This window comes from Macaca thibetana, chromosome 2 (genome assembly GCF_024542745.1).
Source record: "Macaca thibetana thibetana isolate TM-01 chromosome 2, ASM2454274v1, whole genome shotgun sequence".
Lineage (NCBI taxonomy): Eukaryota > Metazoa > Chordata > Mammalia > Primates > Cercopithecidae > Macaca > Macaca thibetana.
Genome location: NC_065579.1, coordinates 44,800,418 through 44,821,505, shown reverse-complemented (window position 1 = coordinate 44,821,505; position 21,088 = coordinate 44,800,418). Strand labels below are relative to the sequence as shown.

The following is a 21,088-nucleotide window of genomic DNA, read 5'->3' as shown; positions in this document are numbered from 1 at the left end:
AGTACTAGTGTGGGTAGTAAGAAGGCAGTGATTGACAAGTCTGACCTGTCCCTGCTCTCTGAGTTTGTGTTCTAATAAATAATAATTGTACCAAGTAATATGCTATTCTAATACAGATTGATTAAAATCTGAAATATAAATAAAATCACAAACATTTTTAAAATATTTAACCTGTGGAGAATTGTATTTATTTGTTTTTTTATTATTATTATTCCTTTTTTTGGAGAAGGATCTCACTCTGTAGCCCAGGCTGGAACGCAGCCCACACACAATCTCGGCTCCCTGCAGCCTTGACTTCCTGGGCTAAAGTGATCCTCCCACCTTAGACTCCTGAGTACCTGAGGCCACAGGCATGTGCCAGCATGCCTGTCTAGTTTTTGTAATTTTTTTGTAGAGATGGAGTTTTGCCATGGTCTCAAACCCCAGATCTCAAGCGATCCACCTGCCTCAGCCTCCCAAAGTGCTGATATTACAGTTGTGAGCCACTGCACCCAGCCCAAGAATTTTAAATATTTTGTTTGTAATTAAGTTCTTTGAATTACTAAAGTCTTACTTGGAAATTATAAGTGGAAGTCACAGATCAGCTGTGATTGACATATTAGCAGCATGCATGGTTTATGGTAATTTCCAATTTTTTTTGCCTACATTATTAATTAGTGATGCTTTTATTCCTAACAGGTTACTAAAAAAAGGGTTGCAAACAAAAAGAACTTTGAGAATAAGGAAGCCCAGAGTTCTCAAGCCACTGCAGTTCAGACCAGCCAGCCAGATTCTTCCAACATTGTCAAAGTAAGTCCACAGGAGAGCTCATCAGCTTCTTTGAAGTCCTCTCAGATTGCTCAACCTGCATCTTCTTTTCAAGTTGAAACGGCCTCTCAGGGCCGTAGTATATCTCACCATAAGTCAACACCAAGCTCTTCTTCAAGAAGAAAATCAAGAAAACTGGCTGTCAATTTTGGTGTTTCTAAACCTTCTGAGTAAATTTGGCTGTTGGAATTAGTTTCTTCTCTTTCCATCTACCTTTTTATAAATCCATATCTATATCTCATAAAAATTAGAATGTACTATTTTAAAAAAAGATGTGTAAATTGAAATTTTTTCATTTTTAATTTATCAGGCACTTTTCATGCTGTTTAAAAGACTGTGTATCAAATTGTGCACTTTAAGTATGTGCAGTTTGTTGTATGTCAGTTATACCTCAATAAATCTGTAATAAAAAACTAAATTAAACCTTGCATTAAAATAACATCACAGTATCAGTGGACTAAACATTAAAATGTACCACTCTAATCATTGGCCTCATCATTGAAGCATCCAGAACTATGAATTAGACATCAGTTAGCAATAATAAGCATTTTTTACACTATCATTGAGGAATAATGACATGGAGCATGAAATTTGGGCCTCCAGTATAACTTACTGAATGTGGATTTTATTTCCCTTGTTAATGATGTGAGAAAATTGTCAGGAGAATGGCTCTTATTTATATGTATTTTAACTTACACTTTGTTGTCTCTGAGGGACCTTTAGACCTGCTGCGAAAGGATCACATTTGTTGTGGTGCTGCCAGTTTTGCTTTATTCTAAATTTTGTACCAAAGCATAATCAGAATATTTCATCTAACTGCTTAGAACTATAAATAGCATTCTAAATTTGAGTAAATACAATTTTTTAGATTACTCAAGAACCAGCATTAGGAATTTCTAATAAAATTGTTTCAAAATCTACAGGGTACAATGATTACAAATTAATCTTCTAACAAAATATGAAATATTATTCATGTTAATAAATTGTATTATTTTGTATGGCTTTTTATTTGCTTACCTGACATTTTATGAGAGCTTCATGGTTGGTCGGTATGTAGTGCTTCCTGGGACTGAAGAAATTCTAATTGTTCCAAGGTGTGCTACAATATAGGAGGCACAGTCATCAGTTTGTGACATACATTATTTACCGCCTATTTCATTCTAATTCTGTATTTTTAGCTTTATGCTGAACTGTTCAATGATGCTGGGATTCTCTCTTTGCATGTCATATGTGAATGTGTGGTTCAACCTATAACTGTTGAAATTATTTTAGAATTTATGAAGATTTCTCAGCAGGGCCTATGTTTATATATATATATTTATTATTTAGTTTTTGTGATATGCTTATATTTTTAAGGAAGTAAGTTATAGCATACTTTTTTAAAAGTAGGAACCACAATCTTTATATGGAGCAGCTTGTTATATCTGATTTTCATTTAGCTCGTTGGAAACTCTGCCATGACTCTTAAAGTAGTCTTACTTGTTTTTTAAAATGCTGGTATTAAACTAAATGGACTCCTTTCACTAACTTTCAGAGTTTAAATGTTAGCAGGATATTTGTGTATTAGCAGTGCCTTCAGTATAAAAGAGAAATATTCATTATCTGTCATTTATCATAGTCATATAAGTTTCCATGATTTTATTTTCTGTTATTTTCATAAGTTCAGATGTATATCAGTTCCCAACATTGTTTCTTTATCTGTAGTGGGATCTTGAGTAATGAGGCTCAAGTAAATCCTCTATGTTTATCGTTACTGCCTTATAAACTCTATTTGTGTTTAAAGGAAACATCTATTATGGTAATACAAAGAAAAGTTAAATTGTGACAGTAATATTAACCTCTTCCTACTTTAAAGTGTGTAATGTTTCACCTCAGCTGTACAAACTCCAGCATTTAGAAATTGCCTCACTCATTACTCCTGTGTGACAGTTATATAAATAGCATGTAACTCACATCTGTTTTAGAGCATAGAAGAAGCAGCACCTGCCATCTTCTGAAAACTCCAAAGGGAAATTTTAGTAAACATAGTGCGCTAAACCCATAAGGATACTTCCCCAATATTTGAGCACAGCAAGCTGACAGTTCTATGCAGATAGGCAGTGAGTTTTATTTTCCAGCCAGGTGCAGTGGCTCACGCCTGTAATCCCAGCACTTTGGGAGGCTGAGGCAGGTGGATCACTTGAGGTCCAGAGTTCCAGACAAGCCTGGCCAACATGGTGAAGCCCCATCTCTACTAAAACTACAAAAATTAGCCGGGCATGGTGGCACATGCCTGTAGTCCCAGCTACTCGGGAGGCTGAGGCATGAGAATCACTTGAACCCGGGAGGCGGAGTCTGCAGTGAGTCGAGATTGCACCACTGCACTCCAGCCTGGGCAGCAGAGCAAGACTGTGTCTCAAAAAAAACAAAAAGTTGTATTATCCTTACTTTTTTTTTTTAACATTATTATTCTAAAGGCCAAAACTGAGAAGAGATTAAGATAGGATAGAGCTCCATAATGGCTGGGTAGTGGTCAGGCATTCTCTTTTCTTTTTCCCCTGTAGACCCATTCCAAATGTGGGCCTGAGGTCAATGGGAGATGTGCCCTCCCTATGGAGGATGTAAGAGGCAGAGGCCATTTCTGCCCCGTGATGAGGAAACAATCTGTTGATAGGCCTGGAATCTAGAGTATATCTGAAAAGCAGTTGGACTTCAATAAATTTAAAACCTTCTCTTTGAGATGGCGTGGACTAAGACCACCCCCAAAGTTTAAAAATATGCTCATTCAACTTGAATCTTCTGAGAGCTTTTTGTGAAAATGGTGGACTGTTTAGGGCACACAGGACAGATTCCCCAAATTGCTTTATGTTTCCACATAACTAGAGCACTTCAGTCTATTTAAGCCTTTGTCTCCTAACTGAAACATTTCTAAATATTTCTATTCAATAAGTTTTTTCTTTTTTGAGCAACTTAAGTGAATTTTGAAGATTGCTCCTTCCAGTCTCGTTCCTTTTCACATTTTCCTGCATTATCTAATAATTACCTCAGTGTTAGAATTTGACTGAATGTATTAATTGATTTAAACATCATGTAGACTAAAGTCTTAAACATCTAAAACTCAGTTGCACAAAAAAATTAAAGTCACCTGTACTGAACCTTGGTTTCAATTAAGATTTTTCTTGCTTTTCAAAGGGGTAACTAATAAAGATTGAAGGGTTTTTTTCCCAGTTGGTCGGAGGAATGAAGAACTATTGATGCAAGCTTTTCATTGTTTCTTTTCTATGATCAGGTATCTGCTTTCATTTTAGACTGCTGCTTCCAAACTAAGCTAGAATCTTGGTTTTAATGAGAGGAGGCAGAGAAAGGGAGGCAGATGGAAGAAGAGAAACAGTTAAATAAAGACATACCCAGTCACTGCATTTTTGGACTATACTATATCTTTCTAGCTCAAGGAAATAGATAAACTGTAGGGTCTTTTTTACTCTTTATGTATCAGTTTTTGTGTTAGTCATAGCTGTTCATAGTGGTTGTCTAATTTTTACTTTATTATATGAGAACTGCGCAGATCTTCACTGAAGTTAGTTCTGTCACACTTCTTCCCATTATTTAGAGCAAGGTTTTTTAAAGCAACCGTACAATTTCTCAGCCTTATGAGCTTGCTGTATTTCTTAGTATCATGTTGCTTCCAAATTTTGTTTTTACTGTAAAAGACAATTTATTGTAGAGAAGTGGCTGTGAAAGTCATTCTCTATCTTTAAAAATCAATTACAGAGTTCATTTGTCATTTTCTAGAGATAAATTATAGTATTCAAACTGGCAGTGCTCATTATGTACATTTTGTAAGCTCTGTCAGTGAAACCATCAGTTTTGCAGGAGCTTCCTTTCCTGGTCAAGATAAAGCTTAAAATTCCAGAAATTAATATCATTTGGACTGACTTTATTCATATTTCCATCAAACTCCTCCATTACAGTAAGAGATAGTGTTGAACCAGCATCAGGTCTCCGGAAACATGGCAGAGCAGACAGGCCGTTAAGTTTCACAAACATCATAGATCATTTTCTTAGAGAAGAAAAACATGTCTAAAATAGTTTTAGTAGTCCAAAATGTCAACTATCTGTAGCTGCTTTTGTGTGTGTGTCAGTGAACAAATAATAATGCCTTGCTCAATCAATGCATTCAGCCATCTCAAGTGCAATTTGTGAAGGAGACTATGGTTTCCAAAAGATACATTTTTTTACAAAGTTAAAGCTGTAAAAAGTCTGATTTTTTTCCTCCAGCCGTATACCAGCCGCGCTTGGTTATTTCACCAGTTGGTATACTATTAAATTGTCCAGGCCAAATAAGTTTCTGTAGCTCTTTTAGTAATTTGAAGCCAAATTCTCATGCTGTTTCTCATTAAATAATAATAATGAGAATTTGGTCCACAGTTTGCTTTAAGTTCTCTCTTCCTTTCTTTCCCTTACAGTTAAGGGTTTGGTGGGGGATGGGGAGATTGTTTTTGTTTTTTGGATTTTTTTTTCTTTTGGCCTCAAGTATCATACTTTCTTTTGCCTGTATCCAACTGCTTCTTTGAGTATTTTCATCTATTTTAATATGAGTGATAGATGGTGTGCTGTGTCGTCAAAGTGTTCAACATTTTGTTCATTTAAACAATAGTGTAATTCATACATATATAGATCATATATAGATACATATCTTAATTGATTTCTCACATAACTTTTATAAGTAACTGGAATTTTTCATTAGATCTTATACAGAGAAGTATTTTATTAAAAATTCAAAAGGGAAGACTTTTATGTGCTCATTTTGTAATTTTTGTTTTTAAATATCTTTACATTGTCTGCCAATTAAAGTGTTTTAAACTTGCATTGGAATGGACTCCGAATGTATTTTTGTGGTGTTACATTATCTGTAGATTTCTAGCATGAAGTTAGCCTCACAATGCTGTGCAAAGGATTTTAAAATATGAGAGTCACTGAAAGAGTTTAAACATCTGTTCATGTTAAATGCTCTATGGATTTTAATTAAAGACTTGAGAATGATTTTATAAGCTGTTTGTTCTTTTATTACTATGTTGATATCAAAAGTAGAAACATTAGTCTTTTGATTTGTTTTTGAGACAGTCTTGCTCTGTCACCCAGGCTGGAGATCTCAGCTCCCTGCAGCCCCCACCTCCCAGGTTCAAGCTATTCTCATGCCTCAGCCTCCTAAGTACCAGGGACTACAGGCACATGCCACCATGCCTGGGGTTATTGGGGGAACAGGTGATGTTTAGTTACATGAATAAGTTATTTAGTGGTGATTTGTGAGATTTTGGTTCACCCATCACCTGAGCAGTATACACTGCACCATATTTGTAGTCTTTTATACGTTGCCCCCTTCCCACACTTTCCCTCTGACCCCCAAAGTGCATTGTGTCATTCTTACGCGTTTGCATCCTCATAGCTTAGCTCCCACTTATGAGTGAGAACATACAATGTCTGATTTTTCATTCCTGAGTTACTTCACTTAGAATAATGGTCTTCATTATTATCCAGGTCACTGCAAATGCCATTAATTCATTCCTTTTTATAGCTGAGTAGTATTCCACCATATATACATATATACACACACACCACAGTTTATCTACTCATTGATTGATGGGCATTTGGGTTGGTTCTAGTTTGTTTTTTTGTTTTTTGAGATGGCGTTTTCGCTCTTATCACCCAGGCTGGAGTATAATGGCATGATCTCAGCTGACTGCAACCTCCTCCTTCCATGCGTTCAAGCAATTCTCCTGTGTCAGCTTCCCCAGTAGCTGGGATTACAGGCACATGCCACCACACCTGGCTAATTTTTGTATTTTTAGTAGAGACGGGGTTTCACAATGTTGGCCAGGCTGGTCTTGAACTCCTGACCTCAGGTGATCCACCTGCATCAGCCTCCCAAAGTGCTAGGATTACAGGCGTGAGCTACCACACCCGGCCCGGTTCCATGTTTTTGCAATTGTGAATTGTGATGCTATAATCGTGTGCAAGTATCCCAATAGTGGGATTGCTGGATCAAATAGTAGTTCTACTTTTAGTTCTTTAAGGAATCTCCACAGTTTTCCATAGCGGCTGTAGTAGTTTACATTCCCACCAGCAGTGTAGAAGTATTTCCTATTCACCACATCCACGCCAACGTGTATTTTTTTATCTTTATTTTTATTTTTTTTTTTAATAGGGCCATTCTGCAGGAGTAAGGTGGTATCACATTGTGGTTTTAAGTTACATTTCCCTGATTGTTAGTGATGTTGAGTATTTTTTCATATCTTCGTTGACCATTTGTATATCTTCTTTTTAGAATTTTCTATTCATATCCTTAGCCCACTTTTTGATGGGATTGTTGTTTTTTTCTTGCTGATTGTTTGAGTTTGTTGTAGATTCTGGATATTAGTCCTTTGTCAGTTGTGTAGATTGTGAAGATTTTCTCCCACTCTGTGGGTTGCCTGTTTACTCTGCTGACTTTTGCTGTGCAAAAGCTCTTTCGTTTAATTATGTCCCAGCTATTTATCTTTGTTTTTATTGCATTTTCTTTTGGGTTCTTGGTCATAAAATCCTTGCCTAAGCCAATGTCTAGAAGGTTTTTCCAATGTTATCTTCTAGAATTTTTATAGTTTCATGTCTTAGATTTAAATTCTTGATCCATCTTCAGTTGATTTTTGCATAAGGTGAGAGAGATGAGGATTCAGTTTCATTCTCCTACATGTGGCTTGCCAATTGTCCCAGCACTATTTGTTGAATACGGTGTCCTATCACCACTTTATGTTTTTGTTTGCTTTATCTAAGATCACTTGCAAGTATTTGGGTTTATTTCTGAGTTATCTGTTCTGTTCCATTGTTCTACGTGCCTATTTTTATACCAAGTACCATGCTGTTTTGGTGACTATGGACTTATACCATAGTTTGAAATCAGGCAATGTGATGCCTCCAGATTTGTTCTTTTTGCTTCATCTTGCTTTGGCTCTGTGGGGTCTTTTTTGGTTCCATATGAATTTTAGGATTTTTTTTTTTTTTTTTTTTTTTTTTTTTTTTAGTTCTGTGAAGAACAATGGTAGTATTTTGATGGGGATTGCGCTGAATTTGTAGATTGCTTTTGGCAGTATGGTCATTTTCACAATAATGCTTCTACCCATCCATGAACATAGGATGTGTTTCCATTTGTTTGTGTCATCTATGACTTCTTTCAGTGGTGTTTTGTAGTTTTCCTTGTAGAGGTCTTTCAACTCCTTGGTTAGGTATACTCCTAAGTTATTTTATTTTATTTTATTTTATTTTATTTTATTTTATTTTTGCAGCTATTGTAAAAGGGATTGAGTTCTTCATTTGATTCGCAGCTTGGTCGCTGTTGTTGTATAGAAGAGCTACTGACTTGTGTGCATTTATTTCGTATCCGGATGCTGAATTCTTTTATCAGTTCTGGAAGCTTTCTAGAGGAGTCTTTGTGATTTTGTTTTGTTTTGTTTTTTAAGTTAAACCAAAAACAGATTTACTTGGAAAGCTTTGGGATGGCTCATAGTTTTGTTGGGGAAGGGGGAGAACCAACCTCAGAGAAAGGGCAGGCACCCAGCGAGGCAGGGAAGTATGTTACAGAACCAAGGGACAGTCAGGCTCATACACTACTTCTAGTACTGCTTCTCCTCACCTGACCTCTGCCAATGGACCCTGACATTGGGAATCGTTTCTGAAATGCCTCTTTCCATGAGGAGTATCTGGCTGGCTGTCAGGGGGCTTGAGGAGGGAGCTCTTTGAGCTTCTGGCCTTCTCCCCTCCCTCCCTGAACTCTCTCCAGCTACTGTAACTTATGCTGATATTGTTTTCTAACTGACCAAGCTCTTTGGCTTCTCCAAATGACCCAGCCAGCCCTGGGCTTTCGGAACTCACTGTGTCTCTAAATAACTTCTTTTTCCCCTCCGCGTATGTCCTTTAGGGCCACAACTAAAGGGGCCAACACAGACATCTCCCTCACTGGTCTTGATCATTTTGTGCCTGGCCCCAGCCTAATTTAAAGCCCTATAAATGAATACATGTCATGAACTCAGGGTAAAGGTGAAACCCCCTGCCATCTGCTGAGGGGGGCACCTGCTGGAGGAATGGTACAGTCCAGACCCGTGATTGCCCCAGGAGAATCAGCCAGAGGCGAGCCAGTCTGCTCAAAGCCCTGGAGGCTGAGAGGTCTGGTGGCAGCCTGTCAAGGAGCCAGCCGTGCAGGGGGCTGGCCAGGCTGGATGTGGGAACCACAATGGAGACTTATTGGTGCGGGTCCCTCTCACAGCTATGCTGCAAGCCCTCTTATCAGATGCAAAGGGGATCTTCTGTTCTCCACAAGGGCAATGTCCTACCGAGGTGGGGGTAAAACTGGCCTTGGGACATTAGAGGCATTACGGTGACTTGCTGAAGGTTATATAGATGATAATGAGCAGGGATGGAACTCCCCAGTCCTCAGTCAGCAACCAAGCACTCTAGAAAAAGACCACAATGTACCAACTCCCCCAGATAGCTTTCAGGAGCCCCAGCTCCCCCGCCAGACTCCTGCCTCAGGCTTTAACTACTTCATTAGAACCACAGTGTGTCCAAGTTTGAAGAGACCTCAGAGGTGAGTAGCCTAGCCCTCCGCTCACGCACACATATACACACACACACACACAAGTACACAAAGTACAGCTGGAAAATTGAGGCTTGGGAAGGGAAACGAGAAAGCCAAAGATCGGCAAGTGAGTTGATGGGTCTAGAAACCTGGGCTCCTCTGGCAGCCATGGTTCTGTGTACAGGCCTGGCTACATTCTTGTCCTTATCTTTTTTTTTTTTTTTTTACACTATAAGTTCTAGGATACATGTGCACAACATGCAGGTTTGTTACATATGTATACACGTGCCATGTTGGTGTGCCGAACCCATTCACTCGTCATTTACATTAGATATATCTCCTAATGCTATCCGTCCCCACTCCCCCCATCCCATGACAGGCCCTGGTGTGTGATGTTCCCCTTCCTGTGCCCAAGTGTTCTCATTGTTCAGTTCCCACCTATGAGTGAAACATGCAGTGTTTGGTTTTCTGTCCTTGCAATAGTTTGCTGAGAATGATGGTTTCCAGCTTCATCCATGTCCAAACAAAGTACATGAACTCACCTTTTTTATAGCTGCATAGTATTCCATGGTGTATATGTGCCACATTTTCTTAATCCAGTCTATCATTGATGGGCATTTGGGTTGGTTCCAAGTCTTTGCTATTGTGAATAGTGCCACAATAAACAAAAGTGTGCATGTGTCTTTATAGCAGCATGATTTATAATCCTTTGGGTATATACCCAGTAATGGGATGGCTGGATCAAATGGTATTTCTAGTTCTAGATCCTTGAGGAATCGCCACACCATCTTCCACAATGGTTGAACAAGTTTACAGTCCCACAAACAGTACAAAAGTGTTCCTATTTCTCCACATCATCTCCAGCACCTGTTGTTTCCTGACTTTTTAATGATCACCATTCTAACTGGTGTGAGATGGTATCTCATTGTGGCTTTGATTTGCATTTTTCTGACGGCCAGTGATGATGAACATTTTTTCATGTGTCTGCTGGCTGCATAAATGTCTTCTTTTGAGAAGTGTCTGTTCATATCCTTTGCTTACTTTTTGATGGGGTTGTTTGATTTTTTTCTTGTGAATTTGTTTGAGTTCTTTGTAGATTCTGGATATTAGCCCTTGGTCAGATGGGTAGATTGCAAAAATTTTCTCCCATTCTATAAGTTGCCTGTTCACTCTGATGGTAGTTTCTTTGCTGTGCAGAAGCTCTTTAGTTTAATTAGATCCCATTTTTCAGTTTTGGCTTTTGTTGCCATTGCTTTTGGTGCCATTGCTTTTGGTGTTTTAGACATGAAGTCCTTGCCTATGCCTATGTCCTGAATGGTATTGCCTAGGTTTTCTTCTAGGGTTTTTATGGTTTTAGGTCCAACATTTAAGTCTTTAATCCATCTTGAATTAATTTTTGTATTAGGTGCAAGGAAGGGATCCAGTTTCAGCTTTCTACATATGGTTAGCCAGTTTTCCCAACACCATTTATTAAATAGGGAATCCTTTCCCCATTTTTTGTTTTTGTCAGGTTTGTCAAAGATCAGATGGTTGTAGATGTGTGGTATTATTTCTGAGGGCTCTGTTTTGTTCCATTGGTCTATATCTCTGTTTTGGTACCAGTACCATGCTGTTTTGGTTACTGTAGCCTTGTAGTATAGTTTGAAGTCAGGTAACGTGATGCTTCCAGCTTTGTTCTTTTGACTTAGGGTTGTCTTGGCAATGTGGGCACTTTTTTGGTCCCATATGAACTTTAAAGTAGTTTTTTCCAATTCTGTGAAGAAAGTTATTGGTAGCTTAATGGGGATAGCATTGAATCTATAAATTACCTTGGGTAGTATGGCCATTTTCACGATATTGAGTCTTCCTCTCCACGAGCATGGAGTGTTCTTCCATTTCTTCCTCTTTTATTTCACTGAGCAGTGGTTTGTAGTTCTCCTTGAAGAGGTCCTTCACATCCCTTGTAAGTTGGATTCATAGGTATTTTATTCTCTTTGAAGCTATTTGAATGGGAGTTCACTCGTGATTTGGCTCTCTGTTCGTCTATTATTGGTGTATAGGAATGCTTGTGATTTTTGCACATTGATTTTGTATCCTGAGACTTTGCTGAAGTTGCTTATCAGCTTAAGGAGATTTCAGGCTGAGACAATGGGGTTTTCTAAATATACAATCATGTCATCTGCAAACAGGGACAATTTGACTTCCTTTTTTCCTAACTGAATACCCTTTATTTCTTTCTCTTGCCTGATTGCCCTAGCCAGATCTTCCAATACTATGTTGAATAGGAGTGGTGAGAGAGGGCATCCCTGTCTTGTGCCAGTTTTCAAAGGGAATGCTTCCCAGTTTTTGCCCATTCAGTATGATATTGGCTGTGGGTTTGTCATAAATAGCTCTTATTATTTTGAGATATGTTCCATCAATACCAAATTTATTGAGAGTTTTTAGCATGAAGGGCTGTTGAATTTTGTCAAAGGCCTTTTCTGCATCTATTGAGATAATCATGTGGTTTTTGTCTTTGGTTCTGTTTATATGCTGGATTACGTTTATTGATTTGCGTATGTTGAACCAGCCTTGCATCCCAGGGTTGAAGCCCACTTGATCATGGTGGATAAGCTTTTTGATGTGCTGCTGGATTCAGTTTGCCAGTATTTTATTGAGGATTTTTGCATCGAAGTTCATCAGGGATATTGGTCTAAAATTCTCTTTTGTTGTTGTATCTCTGTCAGGCTTTGGTATCAGGATGATGTTGGCCTGGTAAAATGAGTTAGGGAGGATTCCCTCTTTTTCTATTGATTGGAATAGTTTCAGAAGGAATCGTACCAACTCCTCCTTGTACCTCTGGTAGAATTCGGCTGTGAATCAGTCTGGTCCTGGACTTTTTTTGGTTGATAGGCTATCAATTATTGCCTCAATTTCAGAACCTGCTATTGGTCTATTCAGGGATTCAACTTCTTCCTGGTTTAGTCTTGGGAGAGTGTAAGTGTCTGGGAAATTATCCATTTCTTCTAGGTTTTCTAGTTTATTTGCATGGAGGTGTTTATAGTATTCTCTGATGGTAGTTTGTATTTCTGTGGGGTCAGTGGTGATATCCCCTTTATCATTTTTTATTGCATCTATTTGATTCTTCTCTCTTTTCTTCTTTATCAGTCGTGCTAGCGGTCCATCAATTTTGTTGGTCTTTTCCAAAAACCAGCTCTTGGATTCATTGATTTTTTGGAGGGTTTTTTGTGTCTCTATCTCCTTCAGTTCTGCTCTGATCTTAGTTATTTCTTGCCTTTTGCTAGCTTTTGAATGTGTTTGCTCTTGCTTCTCTAGTTCTTTTAACTGTGATGTTAGGGTGTCAATTTTAGATCTTTCCTGCTTTCTCTTGTGGGCATTTAGTGCTATAAATTTCCCTCTACACACTGCTTTAAATGTGTCCCAGTGATTCTGGTATGTTGTATCTTTGTTCTCATTGGTTTCAAAGAACATCTTTATTTCTGCCTTCATTTTGTTAGGTACCCAGTAGTCATTCAGGAGCAGGTTGTTCAGTTTCCATGTAGCTGAGCGGGTTTGATTGAGTTTCTTAGTCCTGAGTTGCAAATTGGATAAAGAATCAAGACCCATCAGTTTGCTGTATTCAGGAGACCCATCTCACATGCAGACGCCCACACAGGCTCGAAATAAAGGGATGGAGAAAGATCTACCAAGCAAACAGAAAACAAAAAAAAAAGCAGGGGTTGCAATCCTAGTCTCTGATAAAACAGACTTTAAACCAACAAAGATCAAAAGAGACAAAGAAGGCCATTACATAATGGTAAAGGGATCAATTCAACAAGAAGAGCTAACTATCCTAAATATATATGCACCCAATACAGGAGCACCCATATTCATAAAGCAAGTCCTTAGAGACTTACAAAGAGACTTAGACTCCCATACAATAATAATGGGAGACTTTAACACCTCACTGTTAACATTAGACAGATCAACGAGACAGAAAGTTAACAAAGATATCCAGGAATTGAACTTAACTTTGCACCAACCGGACCTAATAGACATCTACAGAACTCTCCACCCCAAATCAACAGAATATACATTTTTCTCAGCACCACATCACACTTATTCCAAAATTGACCACATAGTTGGAAGTAAAGCACTCCTCAGCAAATGTAGGAGAACAGAAATTATAACAAACTGTCTCTCAGACCACAGTGCAATCAAACTAGAACTCAGGACTAAGATTAGCGTTTTAAAACAACCTTTATTTCAATGCTTAATTTATGAAACAACCATATAATTCCCTTTTAGATTTAGTTAATGTTTACACATGGGATTTTTGCAAGATTAATTTTCACAATCTCTGTAACTTGCTTAAACCTTCAGCTTTCTTATCTAACTTAAGACAATCTTTTATGACTAGGAAAAATGTACATTTCCATGCCTTCTTGTAATTTTTTCCTAGAAAATACATTCTACCGTTTTTTTGTTTTGTTTTGTTTTGTTTTTTTAGACGGAGTCTCGCTCTGTCACCCAGGCTGGAGTGCAGTGGCACGATCTCAGCTCACTGCAAGCTCTGCCTCCTGGGTTCATGCCATTCTCCTGCCTCAACCTCCCAAGTAGCTGGGACTACAGGTGCTCACCACCATGCCCAGCTAGTTTTTTCTATTTTTTAGTAGAAACGGGGTTTCACCATGTTAGCCAGGATAGTCTCCATCTCCTGACCTCATATTCCACCCACCTTGGCCTCCCAAAGTGCTGGGATTACAGGCATGAGCCACTGTGCCTGGTCCATTCTACTGTTTTTACACGCCTTGCATATAAATTTATTTTTAGTAGTTTAAATTACATGTTATTGAAGTGGCTATGTTGTCTGGGGTAAATTCCCAGGGTTCATCATCTGACACTAGGAAAATTTAAGACACAGACACACACGAGGAGTTTAGGACTGGAGGTTTCATAAGCATAAGAAAGAGAAAGGAAAACAACTCTTCTTCTAGTGACAGAGAGGGGACTTCGGAGAGGAAAAAAAAACTGGTCAGCAGTGAATGTACTGGATTTTATAGTCAGGCTTGAGAAGGCAGTGTCTGATTTACATAGGGCTCACAGATTGGTTCAATCACGTGTGACATTTACATAGCTCTCAGGGAAGGCTCTCACCCCACCCTAATCGTATTATGCAAATGAACTCTCCCCTGGGCCAGCACCATCTTGTCTGCTCCTTACTGTACAGGTGGCTGACAGATAAGGGAAGATGGAGCTACCATTTTGAACATGTCTAGTCCCAGCTAGTTCTTTCCTGCCAGCATTCAGTCATGCAAGCTCCCAGTTTGCTTGTCTATGTCTGAGGCTCAACTTTACAGGCTGCTCTTTGTTAGAAAATTGTTTGGGCTGCTTTTCATTAAAAGGAAAACCTTACCAAGCATTTCCATACCCTCACTATCTGCCTAAGTAATTTCTTCTTAACTCTTGTATCACTATGGTGGTAACTTTTGGTAATTTTTAACTTTAATGTGAAACCTGGTAGGTTGTTTTGATTATGTATTAGGCACAGATAAAGTCTGACTTTTTCCAGCATACTTAGGGGTGTGGTTAATTTTGTATGTCCCCAGGCCTTACCAAGTTGTAAAGCAGGTAGTTTACAACCTTGGAATATTTAGCAAACCTAGTATCTGACTTACATGATTTAGACCACCTATTTCCATGTTTATGACCCTTTTATTTTACCAATAATTCTTAAGACTATTTTTATTTCTTAAAGATTAAAGTCACATGAACTAAAAAGCATTACAGCTTTTTATTTTTCCTTTAAAAATACTTGATTTAAGCACTCATTTTTCTTTAAGCCAATTGATTAGAGCTCCTTTTATAGACATTACACACAACATATATATACACAGACAGAAGATTCAGCACTTGTAAGATTTTGCATTTGCCAATTTATTAACTGGATTACTGGCTTCAGGGTAGAGCCCTTGGAGGAACAGGAAAGAATGCATTTTTAGGGCCTAATAAGCAGACACAGTTGAAGGCAAAGACAGATCCCCAAAATTAAGGGTGCCATTTTATACTGGATCTTGGATCCCCAAAAGGAGGGAGATACTACAGGAGGAGACAGAGCAGTGCTTCTACCATGCATATCATTGCAAGGCAACCCAAAGCCAGTCGGCTTGTTTTGTCATTAGCCCATTCTCTATGGAGTCTCATCTCTTAATGGGGAGTAGGGATGTTTCCATATCTTCCAGGTGGACAAGAGCATGCTTCTCTGATTCAAATGTGCAAAGAGTTAAGTATCCCTCCATGAACACTATTAGTCATCCCTTAAATTATATTTCCTAACCATCAGACAACACAATGCAAAACAGAACAGAGCCTTTGATTTTGAGAGGGATCTATCTACTTTTACTTCCTAGGATTACATGAGGAAAACAGGGTTTGGTTTTGTTTGTTTTTTTTCCCCCAAAATGGGATCTATGGTGCCTCCTCTGTTTTTCCCAAGGAGTCCCAGGCTACCAGAAGTTATCTTAGGGCCTCTCATGTGTGCATTAAGAGTGGAAAGACAAAAAAAATGGAGAAAAATATTTCAGTTGACTGAGAAGAAAAGAACCTTTTCCAGAAAAATAAGATCCAAGAAGAGAAAAACATGAATGCTTTTTAAATATACCTATAACTTGGCTATCCATTTTTAATTAAGCTGAGCGCTTTTTAATAAAATCCTTTTAAATCTTTTGTTACTCAACTTTAGCCACGCGAAGCAGTTAAGATTTTCAGCTTTTGAACTTTACAAACAGTAACCCCACAGGTGAAACCAACAAGCCTTAATTAGGTTATAACTTAACCTCGAGTGTATGAGGTATTTTCAAAGGGGTGGTAAGCAGCTTTTGAAACCATCATTGCAAAATTGTGACTGAGACAGTGAAAGAGAGCCAACCCAAGTAACTCCCTCTTGCTTCAGCCTGCAAGCTGTCCTCACCCATCCCTGGGCATGGGCTGAGCCAACTTTGGGAGGACCCTGGTTTGCAGCTTATAGTTTAAAACAAAGATGATAACATCCCCTTCCTAAGGTATACTTCCCTCTTGCCTAGGGACCAGAGCAAGAAACTAGCCACAAGATTAGAAACCATGGCCTAGGAGTCACGCAGCTGGAGGTTATGACATTTTTGACTCTCCCTAAGCTGCTCTCAAGATCAACGCTTAAGATGTTTTGTAAACCCTGGCCTTGATGGATTATCTGGCACCACCCAGATTGATAAACTGGCTTATCTGATTTCGTGGCCCCCACCCAGGAACTGACTTAGCACAAGAAGACAGCCACCACTGTAAAACAGGGGAGACTAAAACAAAGTATTGCCACGTGGTTACAGGTCTTGTTTCCAAGGACATGAAACAAGATGGAGGCCTGTAGCCAAGTTTGTTACTGACGATTTTGTTGGGCTGGCTTGAATAGCAGTCTTAAGGGGTGCTGGCCCTGCATCCTAAGGTACCCTTTCTTTTGACAAAACCATGCAGAAAGACACACAAAGTACAATAGATGGCTACAGCTTAAGACCAACCGCACAAATCCTTTTTCATTAATTAAAACTTTATAAAGAATATCAACAATAATCCTTATTTCCACTTTTACCAGTTTGTTCAGGGAAAGAGAAGCCAAAAGCTCAACTAGTAAAAAAAAACAAAAACAAAAACCACACACACACACACACATGCACACACACACACACACACACACCTTTTACCCTTTTGTCAGCATGTCAGGCTTCTGGGTTCCCTTACCCCTAGCTCAACTCTAAGCCAAGCATTTTAAGGTTTGGAGAAATTAGCTCTTCCCAGGTTGGAAGAACATTATAAAAGAAGAGATAGAAGCCATTTTAAACCATGAAAGAGGTTTAAAATTACCAGAGAAAAGTCTGGGAGTTCCAATCAGGATTGTCAAGAGGTAGTGCCTCTCTTCCTATTGGGAATGGTGTTTCCCCTATTTCTTCATATTCCCTATTTTCTCCTTTCCCTTTTGGCCTGCCGTAGGAGACATACTGCTCATCTCTGAAATGCTCTTCTGCCTGCAGAGTTGCCTGTTTTTCAGTTACGGGTAGGGTTTGGTTTAGGAGCAGCATAACATCACTTTATGAGAGGTTAAACACCTGAGTTAAATTTTGGAAAGCTTCTACATAACTATCAGGGCTGTCAGAAAATCAGCCTACATCTCCCTTTAGGTAAACTAAGGTCCTGTAATGATAAGGGAACTTCAGGGGACCCCAAGTCAGGGGGATCCTCAGATGGTTCCCCCAGAAGTTACATCTCCAATTTTGGGGAAACATTCTCTATAGGCCTGCCTGATAATGACTGCTACAAGAGCTGGGTTGACTGTGCAGTACTTGCAAAGGTCTAGTAAGAAGGCTATGCCCTTGTGCCAAAGAAAATGAGCCGCTTTTTCTTCAAAGTTGCAGGGTTAAAGGAGTCCCTGTGCTTCCGTATGCCCCCCAGAAGGTGCAAGCTGAAGATGGTTTGTTACCCTTTAGAAAGAGAAGCAAGAAAAAGGCATCCCTTTTGTCTCCTTCCTTTTGGTGTGACCAAGGGTGGAGGAAAAGACAATGGGGGCGTCCCCTCTGCTGTTTTCCCTCCTTGGTTCCTAGGTCCTGGCACCTTGTTGAACATGCCACCCATGGTGGTCAGTGTGACCACCCCCAACCATGGAACCAGAGGAACTAAGCGATTGAGATTAGTCATGCTTACCCATGTGACTCTAGTCCTCTGCCTGTGATTTCCCTTTGACTTCCTACACTTGTGTGATCTGTGTGCCTCCCTGAAAAATAGATCTTGGGAAGGACTATGTAATAGTTGCCTTTGGAGCTGGGTGCAGTGGCTCACACCTGTAATCCTAGCACTTTGGGAGACCGAGTCAGGTGGGTCACCTGAGGTCAGGAGTTCGAGACCAACCTGGCCAACATGGCAAAACCCCATCTCTACTAAAAATACAAAAATTAGCCAGTCTTGGTGGCAGGCACCTATAATCCCAGCTACTCAGGAGGTTGAGGGAGGAGAATCACTTGAACCCAGGGGATGGAGGTTGCAGTGAGCCAAGATTGGGCCACTTCACTCCAGCCTGGGTGAAAGAGCAAAAGCTTCATCTCAAAAAAAAAAAAAAAAAAAAAAAGCCGGGCACGGTGGCTCAAGCCTGTAATCCCAGCACTTTGGGAGGCCGAGACGGGTGGATCACGAGGTCAGGAGATCGAGACCATCCTGGCGAACACAGTGAAACCCCGTCTCCACTAAAAACTACAAAAAAAAAAAAAAAACTAGCCGGGCGAGGTGGCGGGCGCCTGTAGTCCCAGCTACTCGGGAGGCTGAGGCAGGAGAATGGCGTAAACCCGGGAGGCGGAGCTTGCAGTGAGCTGAGATCCAGCCACTGCGCTCCAGCCTGGGCGACAGAGCGAGACTCCGTCAAAAAAAAAAAAAAAAAAAAAAAAAAAAAAAAAAAAAAAAAAAAAAAAAAAAAAAATTGTTGCCTTTGGGCAAGTCTCCTTTAATAGGGGGAGGGTAGTAGATTGAACTCCATATTTTACTACTATGGCCCATGCTAAAGTGTTTCCCCTAGAGAATGGTTCTCGTTAACTTCTGGACTTAAAATCCCCTTACTAATTAAGTATTGTTTTAATTGGAGACATAATAGGTGCCTTAGAGGAACATATGGACCTAATGGTGATTTTCCTGCTGAAGGGACAGTATTGGAACTAAAATTTTGTTCTGGAGGACATTTTACTCCTAATTGTTGAACGCAGTTTTCCCATCCACAGAAGCAGTACAAAGCTTGGTTTCTAGTAGAGAGGTGCAAAATGGGAGAAGAATTGGGAAGCTACAGTGTTATGTCAAAGGACCGACAATGCCTCACGGAGATGATTTTTATTTCACTAGGTGGCGCTATTGATCTTAAAAATGCCATGTGCTCTCCAGACCAAGGGCAGAAAGTGACCTGGAGATGCCATGTGCTCTCCAGAGTGAAATGCTCACTGTGGGACAAGACCCTCTGTTCCTAGGAAATCACAATGCCATTCCCCTGAGCTATATTCCAGTTACTACAGCATTTCCTGATCTTTCCTAACAGGATTACTTCCCTGAACTGTAAAAATTCCTGCACATTGCATACAGAGAAAATAGGAGACACGGTGACCATGGATAGAAAAGAAGGAAAATTTTGTGACAGGATAGCTGGAGATCCTTTTTGCCAGCACTCAGATGGGTGACCAAAGGCTGGGTTCAACCCAGAAACCCTTGGATAACACCAGGATGTGCCCCCGCTGGAAATCCTCAGTTGCTCCAGGACCTCTCCCAGCCCCACGCAATGGCTTGGTCCTCTGTGAAAGGAAACTGGTTTGAAGCATTTTTTAAATGGAGGCTGAGAGCCTTGAAATTAAAGGTCAGATGTGAAGTTTGTTCCATACTTACCGCTGTGATGTTTATACTTTCCATTTTAGTTCTGATCCTGCATGAGCCCCCAAATGAAGTGGCATTGTTGTCTGGGGTAAATACTCAGGGTTCATTGATTGTCTCATGCCAAGAAAATTAAGGACACAAACACATGTGGGTGGGTTAAGGAGCAGAAAGTTTAATAGGCGGAAGAAAGGAGAGAGAAGAGCAGTTCCTTGCGAGAGAGAGGTGTCCATAAAAGGGAAAAGTGGCAGACTATAGCAGATTTTATAGGTAGGCTTGGTACGGCCCACTGATCGATTCAATCAGGTTTGACATTTACATAGCCCACAGGAAAGGCTGGTTTCCCTACCCTAATCTTATTATGCAAATTGACTTTCCACTTGGCCAGTGCCATCTTGTCTGCTCCTTACTGTACACATGACTGACAAAGAGAAGGGAAGATGGAGCCACCATTTTGAACTTGCCTAGTCCCACATAGTATTTTTCTATTGGCACAGCTGCTGGCATTCACCTGTGCAAGCTTCCAGCTTGCTTGTCCATGTCTGTAGCTCAATTTTACAGGCTGTTCTTTGTTAGAAAAGGAAATGATTTTGGGGCTGCTTTTTTTTTTATTTTTTATTTATTTATTTTTTTTATTTTTTTATTTTTTATTATTATTATACTTTAAGTTCTAGGGTACATGTGCATAACGTGCAGGTTTGTTACATATGTATACTTGTGCCATGTTGCTGTGCTGCACCCATCAACTCGTCAGCACCCATCAACTCGTCATTTACATCAGGTATAACTCCCAATGCAATCCTCCCCCCCCTCCGCCCTCCCCATGATAGGCCCCGGTGTGTGATGTTCCCCTTCCCGAGTCCAAGTGATCTCATTGTTCAGTTCCCACCTATGAGTGAGAACATGCGGTGTTTGGTTTTGTGTTCTTGTGATAGTTTGCTAAGAATGATGGTTTCCAGCTGCATCCATGTCCCTACAAAGGACACAAACTCATCCTTTTTTATGGCTGCATAGTATTCCATGGTGCATATGTGCCACATTTTCTTAATCCAGTCTGTGATTGATGGACATTTGGGTTGATTCCAAGTCTTTGCTATTGTGAATAGTGCCGCAATAAACATACGTGTGCATGTGTCTTTACAGCAGCATGATTTATAATCCTTTGGGTATATACCCAGTAATGGGATGGCTGGGTCATATGGTACATCTAGTTCTAGATCCTTGAGGAGTCGCCATACTGTTTTCCATAATGGTTGAACTAGTTTACAATCCCACCAACAGTGTAAAAGTGTTCCTATTTCTCCACATCCTCTC

At 39.7% G+C, this 21,088-nt stretch overlaps 1 protein-coding gene across 5 annotated transcripts in view; it reads left to right on the top strand.

The window, feature by feature from the left end:
* The window catches only part of XRN1 (5'-3' exoribonuclease 1), a 137,188-nt gene extending 131,354 nt beyond the window's left edge, over positions 1 to 5,834 (top strand). For all 5 annotated transcript variants that reach the window (XM_050778105.1, XM_050778107.1, XM_050778106.1 and 2 more), the window contains one exon: positions 679 to 5,834. In XM_050778105.1, the coding sequence (XP_050634062.1) occupies positions 679 to 981 (303 nt within the window). In that variant the 3' untranslated portion in view covers positions 982 to 5,834. The remainder of the gene's footprint in view (positions 1 to 678) is intronic.
* Positions 5,835 to 21,088: the final 15,254 nt, after the last annotated feature.